We start from the raw sequence: 13,376 nt of genomic DNA on the forward strand, positions 1-13,376 counted from the left end.
CGCAACATTCTATTGGGAATAACTTTGGCGCCGGTGGACGAATCTTCGCGAATTTCTCCAAGAAAATGGCCCGCTCCGCTCCTTCCCTGAAAGTTTGGGGGGGATTCGTCAAGTGGGGGCAGAGATAAAAGGGGGGTCCCATAACGTGTTTTCCCATGTTAATTTCCATAGGGCGGTCGGTTTCACTTTTAGCCCGAACGGCTGAATGGATTTCCACCAAACTTGGCAAAATTGTAAGGACTGTTAGCCTGATTTGCCTTTGCTATGTCTCAAGATATGTGCTCCAGTGGATTTTGAGTAATTTAGGTTAAAAAAATATATATATATCAATGGCAGCGCACCGGGGCGCGTACCGGGCGCGCCACGCGACTTGCATGTGAAAAGCTGATTGGCTCTCGGGTGTCTGTAAACATTTGAAACAGTCCGGAGCGGCCGCCATCTTGTCTCTCGGTAAAATCGAGACACAAGAGGTGGCAAAAACAAAGGGGGAAATTGACCATAAGGGGGCAGGGTAAACCCCCCCTGACCCTCTAAGTTTGATGTGGGGGCCATAAAAGAGCCCCGCGGGGTAAAAAAAAAAAAATCGATTTTCGCGGGGGGAGCGACCGGTACACGCACCGGGGAGCGCACCCGGGAGCGTACCATGAGGAAAAAAGAATTACAGACTTTTCAAAAACTATGTTTATTAATTGTTCTTTTTGTTGTTTTTTTTATTTTTTATCATTCAGTACCAACATGTAGGTACCAATGCAGAGTCTAAAATTTAATATACACCGTCTCCTCTGTAGATATCTTGCATGTTGTTACAGAAGTTATTGTGGTATATGGAATTCATACCATAGTCTGTCAGGAAAGCAGAAACAACATGGAGGCAGGAGATGATAAAGAGATGTTAAATACACATTGGAGATAATATAGTGGGACAATGGAAGTAACTATGAGCAAAATTACTATGTAACATAAAAAAGTTGCACAGTATATTTTAAGTCTCACTTTATATTATATCTATTTTGGTACTATTTCATAATTTCCATATAAAAAAGAATAATGTCTCAAACAATTTTTAATTTCTTAAATAAAAATGTATTGCTGTGATTTTTCAAAATCTAAAAGAATTTCCAACATTAATTCATCAGGTATGTCCTCATTTGGATTCCATGATTCAATTTCTACTACACAATTAATTAAGTCTTTTCTCTGTTTCCGTCACTACCCGTCATTCCCCATCCTTTACTCCCCTTCCTTTTACTTTCATCACCCATTCACATTCTCCCAGAACCTCTGCTTTAGTCTTCTCCCTCTTTCTTCTCTTCTTTTGCTCCCTTATTCATTTTCCTTTTCTCAGTTACTTCCTCTTACACCTTTTTCTCTGTCTTACTATCTATTACACAGTCCCTGTGTGTTTCTACCTCTAGCTTTCTTTCTCTTTACACCACTCTCTCTGTCCCTTTCCTTATGCTCACTCCTTCATTATTTTTTTTAATTATTTTTTGGGGTGCGCTAACGTGACGCGACCCGGTACGCGTACCGGGGCGCGCCCAAAAATATGTGCATACCGGTGCGCACACCGGTACGCGTACCGGGAGCGCTCAAAGGCAAATTTTTTTTGACAAAAATACAATATATATATATAAAAAAATAGTATTACATAAATACACAATATAGGATTCATTTTAGAAAATATTACATTTCATAGCTATAACAATTTGCTATTAAAAAACCTATGAAATTCACTGAAAAAAACCATAGGTTTCACACCAGTTATAGTTAGGAATTAGCATTTAAAAAACCTATTAAATTCACTGAAAAAACAATAGGTTTCACACCAGTTATAGTTAGCTGGAAATTTTACTGACATAAAACCAATGAAATTCCACGTTGTAGTTAGTTGGACTCACTATAACTTGCACGTGTAATGCACTGCTGATGACATCACATATTACATCACTCATGACATGGTCAGTGACATCACTCATGACATCACTGATGACACCATCCTTGTGACAGAGTGACAGACCTCCTTTCACTGTAAAGTAACCCTTGAAACATATAATCAAAAATAGAAACTAACATTTTCAAAAAAGTGGATATACCCATACCAGTTACAACAACCAATTCAGTAATTCCACCATCTATATCCACATCCACACATTCACCAACAGTTCTATATAGTCACTCATACATATACTCACTCATCATATGTAGTGATACACCTATACATCCTGTTACACACCGACAGTCATCAAAAAGTTACTCGCACACATTATCACACATGCAAATAAACTAATAAACATCCATTTATTTACATATACAGATATACACACACTACCACCTTACTTCTAAGGAAACTTACACATACTTACTCTCTTAAACAATCATTTATAGAAACACATACTTATTTAAACAGGAACTGTTTCAATCTCTCACTCACATATACTGACTTATATATATCAATACTCACATATACTAGATTAAAACATATGTAGTTACTGATAAAGACACTACTGAGGCAGTCATTCACTCATTAACACACACATATACACACTCATCCACCCATACAGTCCTGCACATATGCTGTCTTCAAAAAACATATAAACAGTGAGTCAGTCATTGATGCATCTATATGCTGAGTAACACCCCCACCAAACCATACAGACACTCATACTGATACTAAAAAAACATCTAATAACCCATATACACACACATGTAGCTACTCACCAACCCATGTAGCCATTTATACACAAAGTGAAACACTAATACAAACATTTAAATATTTAAACATTACTCGCTAATATATGTATTCACTAAGATACACTTAATAAGCCAGTTAACCAATCAATTTTTTTTTTTAAATCCTTTAAGACACTTATTTAGACATTTATTCTTCCATCGACCTTTACATATACATAAATAAAACAATTTATTTTTCAGAAAGACACACATTCTCTTGATGGTGTCATCAGTGATGTGATGAGTGATGTCACTGACCATGTCATGAGTGATGTAATATGTGATGTCATCAGCAGTGCATTACACGCGCAAGTTTTAGTGAGTCCAACTAACTATAACGTGGAATTTCATTGGTTTTATGTCAGTAAAATTTCCAGCTAACTATAACTGGTGTGAAACCTATGGTTTTTTCAGTGAATATATATATATACATATGTAATGCTTTGCTACTTCTGTCTCTACTCGCCCTTGGCAGAGGATCGCTACAACCGTCGGAGAACGCCGGACATAATTTCTTAAGATCAGGTCAACAAAGCGATCACCCAGAGTTTGTATACTCATCAGATGATGGTTTAATCCAGTAACGCGTTTCGCTTGCACAGCATGCTTGTTCACAGCTGCTGTGAATGGGTATATGAAGGGTTCTGTGGCAGTGGAAGTGGATGTATGGACGGGTTCCATTAGGGTGTGAGTGGATGGCTGAGTGGTTCTGTGGATGATTGCATCAGTTATGTCATGAGTGATGTCCCTGACCATGTCAGGAGTGATGTAATAATATGTGGGGTTATAAGCAGTGCATTACGGGGACTTAAGTTATAGTTAGCTCATAACTTTAACTGCTGAATTTCACTGGCTTTTGTATAAGTGAAATCTGAGCCCAACTATAACGTCCCTGTAACCTTTGTTTTTTTTTAAAGTGAATTTCTAAGGTTTTTGAATTTAATTTACCAACTGTAACCTTTTAGCGTTAGTGTGTGACTGAGTGCCTCAGTGGGTGTGAGTGCATGCATGAGTGTCTCGAAGTATGTGAGTGGATGTGTGAGTGTCTTGAGTGGGCCTGGGAGTGGCTGCATAAGTATCTTACTGGGTGAGTGAGTGAGTGGGTCTGTGAGTGGGTTTGAGAGTGTCTAAGTGGGTTTGCGAGTGCCTCCTTTAGTGTGTCAGTCTGAGTGGCTGCGTGAGTGTCTAAATGGGTCTGTGAAGTGGGTGTGTAAGTGTCTCACTGGGTGTAATGTAGTTTCTTATATAGCGCACGTATCACCACAAAGGGTATCTCGGCACTTGCTTTGGGAACCCGTCCTGGTTTTTCCCTGTGGGATAGCCCAGCTGGGCACCCCCAAGGTGAAAGCCAGGCATCCCGCCGCGGGGGCCGTAGTGGAGATTGAGCAAGCTATTGCCCAGAGTTGCAGAGCGTGAACTCCTGATTCAAGTAGGCACCGAAGCGAGAATTATCAGGTCCGTGGACATTTGGGCTCCAAACCCTGCCGCGTCGGGAATTGAACCCTGGTCCCGGGCCGACCTCTGCTTCTGGGTCTGCCTCCTCTAACCGGTGAGCCACACTTCTCCAGGAGAGTAGGTGCATGCATGAGTGGGTCTGTGAGTGGGTGCATTAGTCTCTGAGTCGGTCTATAAGTCGCAGCATGAGTGAGTAAATCTGTGAGTGGGTGAGCGAAATTGAGTAATTCTGTCAGTGGGTGCATGGGTGTCTGACTGGGTCTGTCAGTGGGTGTAAGAGTATCTGACATCTTTTGTCAGTACATGCCAAAGTGGGTTCTGCTCGTTTTCTGCCTCTTTCTGCTCCCTTCTGAACATTATTTTGCCTTTTTCTGCTCGTTGCTGGACTTTATTTTGCTTCTTCCTGACCTTTATTTTGTCTCTTTCTGCTCTTTGTTGCCCTTTATTTTGCCTCTTTTTGACCTACATTTTACCTCTTTTTGCTCATTTCTGACATTTATATTTCCTTTCTACTCGATGTTGACATTTGTTCTCTCTTTTTCTTCATTTGAGACCTTTATTTTGCCTCTTTCCAATAGTTTCGGACCTATATTTTGCCTCTTTCTGCTCGTTTCTCACCTTTATTCTACCTCATTTGGCTAATTTCTGATCTCTTTTGCCTCTTTCTGCTCGTTGCTGGACTTTATTTTGCCTCTCTGCTCGTTGTGGCCACTGTTGTGCCTCATGCTGCTTGTTTCTATTTCACCTCTTTCTACTCATTTTTGATCTCTGTTTTGCCTCAATTCTGCTCATTGCTGTCCTTTATTTTGCCTCTTTCTGTTTGTTGCTGACCTTTATTTTGCCTTTTATGCTAGTTGCTGACCTTTTTTTTACCTCTTTCTGCTTTTATATTGCCTCTTACTGCTGGCCTCTATTTTGTCTCTTTCTGCTTGTTGCTGGCCTCTTTTTTTTTTTGCCTCTTTCTGCTTGTTGTTGACCGTTAGTTTGCCTCTTTCTTTTCATTGCTGACCTCTGTTCTGACTCTTTCTGTTCGTTTCTGACCTTTATGCTGCTTTTCTGCTCATTTTTCACCTTTATTCTGTCTCTTTCTGCTCCTTTCTGACCTTTATTTTGTCTCTTTCTCCTCTTCCCCCGGACCGTGGAGGGAGCCTCAATTCCCTGCTGTCCCAGTTGGCTCCTGACTGTTGCGGTTGCCAGCATTTCTTTCACACCCAGGGAGCTGCTAAGCATGCAGCCCCCTTGTGTGAAAGCAATTCATCTGTTTGCCTGCTCACTTGACAGCGGGCAGGGAAACAGACGAAAGCTAAGGTTTATTTGTTGTGTGCAGAGATTCAGATTTTGTTTTGTTTAGGATCTTATTTATGGTTGTTGTGCAATGTTGTCTGCCTCCTACGCCAATGTTTTGTTTGCTGTGAACACACCCGTTAAGGGTAAGCAATGCTTTTTTTAGTCAACTTATTACATAACAATGTCTCCCTCAGAAACTCTGCCCACATCTATTACTGCTTGCCAACACAGTGCCCACGTGGGTAGGCCATCATTTTACTCACAATCTTTCTGCATTTTGTCTTGCCTACTGCTTCACCAACTTTGTGACCGATTCTGATTGTATATGCTTTGCAGAAACTGTGAGTTTGGAATTAGCTGGAACAAAAGTGTGTTGCCTAAGTTTGTCCGCATGGTACTGTCTGAATAAATGGTAATTTGCAAGAAGCAAGTAAGATTTGGATTTGAGTTTTTTATCATGAATTGACTGCTAATCTATTTTTCAAATGTCTTACTCTAGCTCCCACAAACCTCCCTCTCCCAAGATAGCAAGTTGGTTTATGTTCAGTTGCTGTGGGACAATATCAATATCCACCAACAACCTGGAGAACCTCTATATGCATCCTGGAGAAACCTGAGTAAGTGTATAATGAATTTATCTTTTATCCAAACACTGTATTAATACTGTTATTGTGACCATAAGATATATTAGGGTTCCTAACCTCATCTCATGCCTGGATAATGCAAATACATATAGCAATCAAAGTTTTTCAAGGGACATTTTTTAAATCTGTTTTTCCACATCATGCTTGGCAGTAGTATCACTGAATACTGTGTTTATTCCATTTATTAATATTCCCTGCCCCATCCCATACTTATGCCACCTTTATCCTTATAAGCAAATTTAAAGAATTAAAAATTTTACCGCACACTAATGAAAACCAATTAGACACCTTCTCTCCAAGCTTGTGACAGTTTGAAACTTTATTGACTGTTTTTGTTAAATCGGTGATCAAATTGTAAGTGTCGGACATTAGCACAGCATGGGTAAATAAGAAAAGAAATTGGCACTGTCCACTGACACACTTCCTTTAATTTATTTCCCTGCACCACGTTACTTGTCTTAGACTTGCTCACCATGTGGTAGCATAGTTTCACCCCATCAGGTGGGGGTTTGGAGGGGAGTGTTTTGTTGTTGGTTTAACTACCTGCATCATTATCTAGGCTACACCATGTTACCTTTACATTACTTATTAAACCCAATTATGAGATAACTTCCTCTTATGGTATAAACTATTAGGGGCAAATGAAGATGTTGACCATTAAATGTCTGTTTGAATGCATATAAATAGATGATTTGGGGCCAGATGTACGACCCGCCAATTAGCGAGTCGCAAATTGAGTCGCATTTGCGATTCACAATTTGAGACTCGCTGATTGGAATGCACAACAGTGTCTCAGACACTGTGCGATTCCCAATGGGGTCGCAAATTGCATGCCTCATTAGTATTAATGAGGAAGGCGAAATTTGCGACCCCATTAGGAATGGCTAGCACTCACAGGGATGGTGGTCTGCTGGGGTCAGCAGACCACCATGTCTGTGACAGCTTTTTTAATAAAGCAGTTTTTTGTTTTTAAATTCAGCCCGTTTTCCTTAAAGGAAAATGGGCTGCATTTAAAAAGGGAAAAAAACTTTTCAATGTATCTTTTTTTTAAGGGCAGGCAGTAGTCTCTGGGACCACTGCCTGCTTTTAAAAAATATTTTCCCACATACTCCCAAAGGGGAAGGGGTCCCATAGGGACCCCTTCCCCTTTGCGAATGGTTTACCACCTACTTGAAGTAGGTGTTAAGGTGCAAGTGTTTTGCTGCCGCAAATGAAGTCGCAAAACATTAGTACAGAGCATGTTGACTGGCTGTTAGGAAGGGTCTCCCCGTCCTAATAACGAGGTTCGCAAATGCTATTTAGCGAGTCAGTGACTTGCAAAATAGCGTTGGTACATGCTATTACACTTTTTTGCAACCACAAACTGGAGGATCAACCGTTTTCGGCCACAAAAAAGTGTCGTACATCACACCCTAGTTGTTTTCTAGCAGAGAACTGTTTAGTCGACTTTCGTACTGCCAGTAATAATATGAGCTATTTACCAATGGCCTCTACCCAAGTTTTCCATACAAACTATACCACATTAGTTGTTCTACTACTCTGCACAAAATGTGCTATTGAATAACCTTACCCAGCAACATGCTCCTGAGTCACCACACCCACCTACAGGCTACTAAGTGACCTCACCCAGCAGTGGGTCTTGTGTCATCCAGCTGCTGCATATATTGGGTTTCCTTCATCATGCATCTGTTCATTCGCGCTAGTCTCCTATCTATCGCCAAGACATGTCTTTTACTCCAGTATTGGAACTTTCATAGATTCACATAATTGAATCATTCCCCGTTGTCGAGATGGGGGGCCCTAGTACATCAAAAAAGCAATGCTAAACCAATACAAAGCAGAAAGTAGGCCTAGGCCCATATCAGTTTTGTAACCCATATCTCTCGTTTTGTAAAAGAGGCCAAAAGTAATTCTTGAACCAATCAGGACCCTTAACCCTTTAGAACACTCCTGAGAGAACCTTAGACCTTCAGATTCTCTCCTGCACGTTGTGCTAGGGAGTCTCCTCTGAGCCCTGCTCAGTTTTCTTTTATTATTAGTGCATTTAGAAATAATTCTTGGCTTCTTTTCAACATTCTACATCTACAGCAGAGGTCTTCAAACTTTTGGGTGCCGAGACCCCCCCAGTCAACATTTTCAGTCGTAAGGACCCCCTCCTGACAAACATTTCTAAACCTGTAGGCAGGGCTTCTGAAAATACGAGGCAGGTGAGGACCAAATTACACGAAAGGCTTGACTAAATTGTGTGGGAGGAAAATGTAAATAATGTTATGTGATGCCACATTATTTTGGGATAGAATTACTTCATTATTTTGACATTTTCTGCACACAATAACACAGAGGAAAGATTTCACCCCATCAGTACCAGTTTATAACCAAAATACAGCAATTAACATCAGAAAGATGTCCAGTCAAGCTTTGTGATGGGCCTTCCACTCCGCAGGAATAGGTGCTGCCACATTAGAAGCTCACCTGGCCCTGGCCGGGAGCAGCAGGGGTCTCTTAAAACCCTGGCTGTCTTGTGCAGAGTTAAGCAATTTACCCATGCCGCTTTCATCTCAACCCCTCCCTTCCATCCCTCTCTCCTCTCCCAACCCTGTATCCCTCTCTCATATTGCCGGCATTTTCTTTCACCCCTTTTCACAACTTCTGAACTCTCCCCATTCAACTTCTCACTTCACCCTTAATCACCTCTTGCCATTCTGTATTTTCAGTGCCCTCATCTCTAACAGTTTCTCCCATTTATCTCATGGCCTCTCTAGCCCCGTCACCTCCCGTGCCCATCTGCACTTCTCATTCACCTCAAGTCTCTCCATTCAAATTGTTGTCTATTTGTATCTCTAATCCAGTCACTCTATTCATCTTTCACGTCTCTACTTTGTTCTTTCACACCTCCTTGAACAAATGTCCCTCTCCCCTGTTACCTCAGCACCAGTACTTAATTAGAGCAGGTGGTTTCCGGTGCTCCGCACGGGCACCTAATTGTGCACACTGGCACTATGACCATCTGCCACATGGTGGCTCTGTCTGTGTAATTTAGAGATGAGCAGAACAGCTGTTTATTAATTCAATATACATTAAAAATGATAAACTCCTGACATCCATGCTATTCTTATAGCTTTGGGGGCTTGAAATGGTCACACTTGTACAGTGTTATGGTTGGTAGTTGCATAGGTATTGTCATTGGCCGCACAGGCAAGGCAATGGGTGGGTGGTTAAAGTTGCAGTGGCACCAACAATGCACCACATCTCTCTGTAGCACCTTTCTGACAAACATTTTTTTATAGTGCTACGCATAGTTTACTCACACTCAGTTCTGTGATCTGCATAGTACATATTCTTTGTAGCAGGCTCATTAACCCTCTGCACTCTGTGGATGAGAAGAGTGCCCATGTGAGTGCACGGTGAGCGATGCAACAGTATGAGAGTAGGGAAAGAGGAGTAACTGCAGAGTGAGTGAGGTGGCCATATGAATTTGGGTGTGGATATAAGTGCAGAGTGGGATGAATTAATGCATGGTTAATAATGGGCTTGTTTGAGCGAGTTGCACATTGAGCAGTGAGGGGGCAGGTGAATGAGGTGTCACATGAGTGCAGGATGAGTGCAGATGAGTAGTGTGACTGCAGGCTGAGGTACAGGGTGAACAACGCCAGTGCATTGTGATTGCAGAGTGATCACTGCGAGTGCAGGGTGAGAGGGTGAATGATGTGAGTGCATGGTGATCAGTGTGAGTGCATGGTGATCGCTGTGAGTGCAGGGTGAGCGTGAAAGTGAAGTGCGAGAATGAGATGTGAGTTATCTGAATGCAGGGTGCATTTCCAGACACTTGAAGTAACTCAACATATTATTGAGGGTTTAAGATATAAGTTAAACTATTGCTATTATGACATTAATCAGGGATCGAGGGTGGAGTAAATAAATAATATGCTGATCTTGCAAAACACTTCCAGTCCTTTGGTTAGGGTTGCCGCTCATTATTTTGATGTCCCAGACGGTACAAAATAAGCAGTCACCTAAAGCTGTATATTTCAGCACTCCTCTGTGCATACTGGGAACAGAAAGCACTTTTAATTGTGTTCTAGGGCTGCCTCAATGATCCATGACTTATAATTAAAGGGAACAAAGACAGAAAAGTCACATTACAAATTAATTTTTTTATTTATGTGTTTTTATAATGCGCGGACTTTACCTGAAGGCAGTGCTTTAAATGGGCCGGTACTCACCGGTACTGAGTACCGGCACTTCCAATTTTAATCCCTTCAAGTACCGGCACTTCTGCTCCCGCCAAGGAGAGTACCGGTACTATAGTCTGATGCATCTCATTGCTAATTCTGCGGAGGCAGGGTGGCGCCTGCCTCTGATACTCTGACAGCCAAAGTGCCCCTGTAGCCCTGTGCTGAGCCGCTGCGGAAACGAAACAGCAGCTCAGTTGCATCTTTGACTTGTAGGTGTCCAAAATTTCACCTTCACGCTGAGCTTGACAGAGCAGTGTCCATACCATTCAGACACTGCTCTGTCAATTACATTTACACTTTGATGTGCATTGTGCGCACCATGGAATCCAGGTAACCCACTGAGAGCGGCAATTAAGGAAGCCATAGGAGGTGAGGAGGTAAAAGAGTCCTTTATCCTGTGAGCCTTTTGTGCGAGTGTGTGACAGATGGTTAGTGTTTAACAGCGTGTGTGTGCCTTCAGGTGTAAGGGAAAGAGGGAGATATAGGATCTAGGTAGTCCAAGGTGTTTTAAAGAATGTGTGCTGCCTGCTTTATACATGCATGTGTGCTCAGGCCTTTGTGAGTGTGTGCTCGGGTCTGTGTGAGTTTGTCTGCACACGAGAATGTGAGTACGAAGCACAACGCAAATAAATAATAGAGCCACTGTAATTATGCATCAGGTTTGATTCATTTATGCAGCAAGAAAAGGCAACTTATGCTGCGTAATGCAGAATAGTTCCTGATTATATTACGTCATTATTTTGTAATTTGTATACTTGTTAACACTGTCTAGGCATAGGTTGCACTTCAGCCCCGCCCACTAGCCACACCCCTAACTCAATTTGATGAGTACCTGCACTTATTTTTTTCCATTTAAAGCACTGCCCGAAGGTGTCAGAGCGCTTCACAATAGAAACAGTAATGATGCATGAGGAGAAAATTACAAGTGAACAAATTACAAAAGCAAACTTTAAGTTACATGAGGCAAAAGTGACAATAGTGAGCAACCAAAATACTAGAGGTGTTAAACGGTACATTACAGGAGGAAAAAGTGATATGTGGGCAGGTTACAAAAGCGTATAAAGTACAAGTAGAGGTATAATACTACAATAAATGGCAGACACTCCAGCACAAGAACAGACGTTATGTAGGCAATGGTGGCACTTGGGCAATTATCTAAAGCAAACAAAATGTGAGAGGTAGCAAACAGTGTTTTACAAGAGAAATGGCTGGTATTATTTTCTTCTGTCAACCCTACTTTATATTTCTTTTCATGAAATGAATTCTCACACTATTGCAGTAAATGTAAAATACAAATGTGATGAAAAGGCTGAGTTGGGGCCCAGGGGGTCCTGGAACTATAAAAAGAAACTAAGCCTCAGTTACCAGTTTTCAAAAGGTATGTAAATATGCAAATGGTCTTTAACAACCTGTGAAAAACTCAGGGGTGCCGGGCTGTGCTGGATATAAGACTGCAGACACAGCCCAGCGCAGCTCACAGCAGCTCGAGCTGAGACACACTTCGGGGGAGGAGGGGGGCTGAATCCCTGTAGTCAGATGGGCCCGGGCAGAAGTGTGATCGGGAATGCGCGACCCCCTTTCCATCACTCCACGGCCCCCCTGGGGGTCGCGCCCCACACTTTGAAGACCCCTGATCTACAGGATCCATCTTCAGTGCTGGCTTGTCATCATTCTAGCATAATTATGTCATAAAAGTAGAACAATTGTCTTTTTAGAGCCTCTGCTACAAGCTTGAAGAAAAGGCTTTATACAGATGACCCTCATGAAGACTGTATTTATTGCCTATATCCCTTCCATAAGTCAAAGGAATGCAAGGTATGTTGTACCTTTTCTAATAAAATCCTAAGAGATTGTGAGGAGCGCCTTCTTATATGGCTTCAGAAAATCAACGCCAGAAAAGAGGTGATTTCAAGTGAGGACAGTGATAAGGCATCCTCCTCTTCTTCATCCAGGAGGTCCCATAAGTGGAGATCACCTCACGCCCATTCATCTGAGCATCCAGGAAAGGCCCTTAAAAAGACCTCTCATGGGTCACATGGGCGCAGTCCTTCAACATCTCCACACAAGCATAAAAAGGAGAGGAAGGGCCATTCTTCGGGGGAAAAACAACTGAAAAAGGCGAGTTCTGAGCCAGGCACTCCTTCAAAAAACCTTCAGTGCCTCCTAAAGGAAAGTAGTAGACGAAAACTTAATTGTCAATGGTACCGTCGTCGAAGAAACCATCTCTGTCATCGACGAAGATTGAAGTTCGCCTGACGTCAAAGAAGGCATCCGCGTCAACAACGGCATTGGGGGCTTCGTCGCCAAAGGTTTTGTCACCGTTGAGTATAATGTTGACGCTGGTATTGTCGACGAGGACCACAGCAACGATGGCAAGAGTGATGACTACTTTGAACACAGTGATTCGATCGCCGATGGTTTCCAAATCACCATCTAAGGCTTTTGTCTCCGACGATGGTGCTGTCTGCGATCTCATCTACGGACCCGTCTACCAGGGAAATAACACTGAATAGAACAAAGAAAATCAGAACAAGGAGAATTACATCCGAAATTACTTCTCCTAGCAAAACTACACCTCTTTTACCTTCTCACCTGTTGAAAGAGCAGGATTCTGAGAAAGATGATGATGGGCCCTTTGGCTGCGCGGGTAGCCCGTCCAAGCTGCACAATAAGTGTCAGGAGGATGATTTTAAGGAGGAGTATGGAGAATATCAAGAATATACTCCTCAGCAACAATACCATCAAGATTATCAGGTGGAGGTAGTTTGCATGCTGTCTTATTTATTAACGAACCTACAATTCAAGTTGGCTGACTACAGGAAAAGAGTCCCTCCAGCTCCTGTACCTCCTGAAAAACCATCAATAATTCCTCGTCCACGTTCTATTCCATCTACTTCAAAGAGGGTTCAAACTACGCTGGCTGAACCTCTACAGAAATCACCTCCATCGGTCCCCCAACAGGATCTAATTACGGGTGATGATCAGGAGGAGGGAGAGCTTAGAGATCCACATAGAGAGTGGGACG

At 42.2% G+C, this 13,376-nt stretch overlaps 1 protein-coding gene across 2 annotated transcripts in view; it reads left to right on the forward strand.

The window, feature by feature from the left end:
* The window catches only part of DENND4C (DENN domain containing 4C), a 1,503,495-nt gene that overhangs the window by 1,331,828 nt on the left and 158,291 nt on the right, over nt 1-13,376 (forward strand). For both annotated transcript variants that reach the window (XM_086951990.1, XM_086951991.1), the window contains exon 32: nt 5,972-6,089. In XM_086951990.1, coding sequence (XP_086808116.1) covers nt 5,972-6,089 — 118 coding nt within the window. The remainder of the gene's footprint in view (nt 1-5,971; nt 6,090-13,376) is intronic.

This window comes from Lissotriton vulgaris, unplaced genomic scaffold (genome assembly GCF_964263255.1).
Source record: "Lissotriton vulgaris unplaced genomic scaffold, aLisVul1.2 SCAFFOLD_247, whole genome shotgun sequence".
NCBI classification, from domain to species: domain Eukaryota; kingdom Metazoa; phylum Chordata; class Amphibia; order Caudata; family Salamandridae; genus Lissotriton; species Lissotriton vulgaris.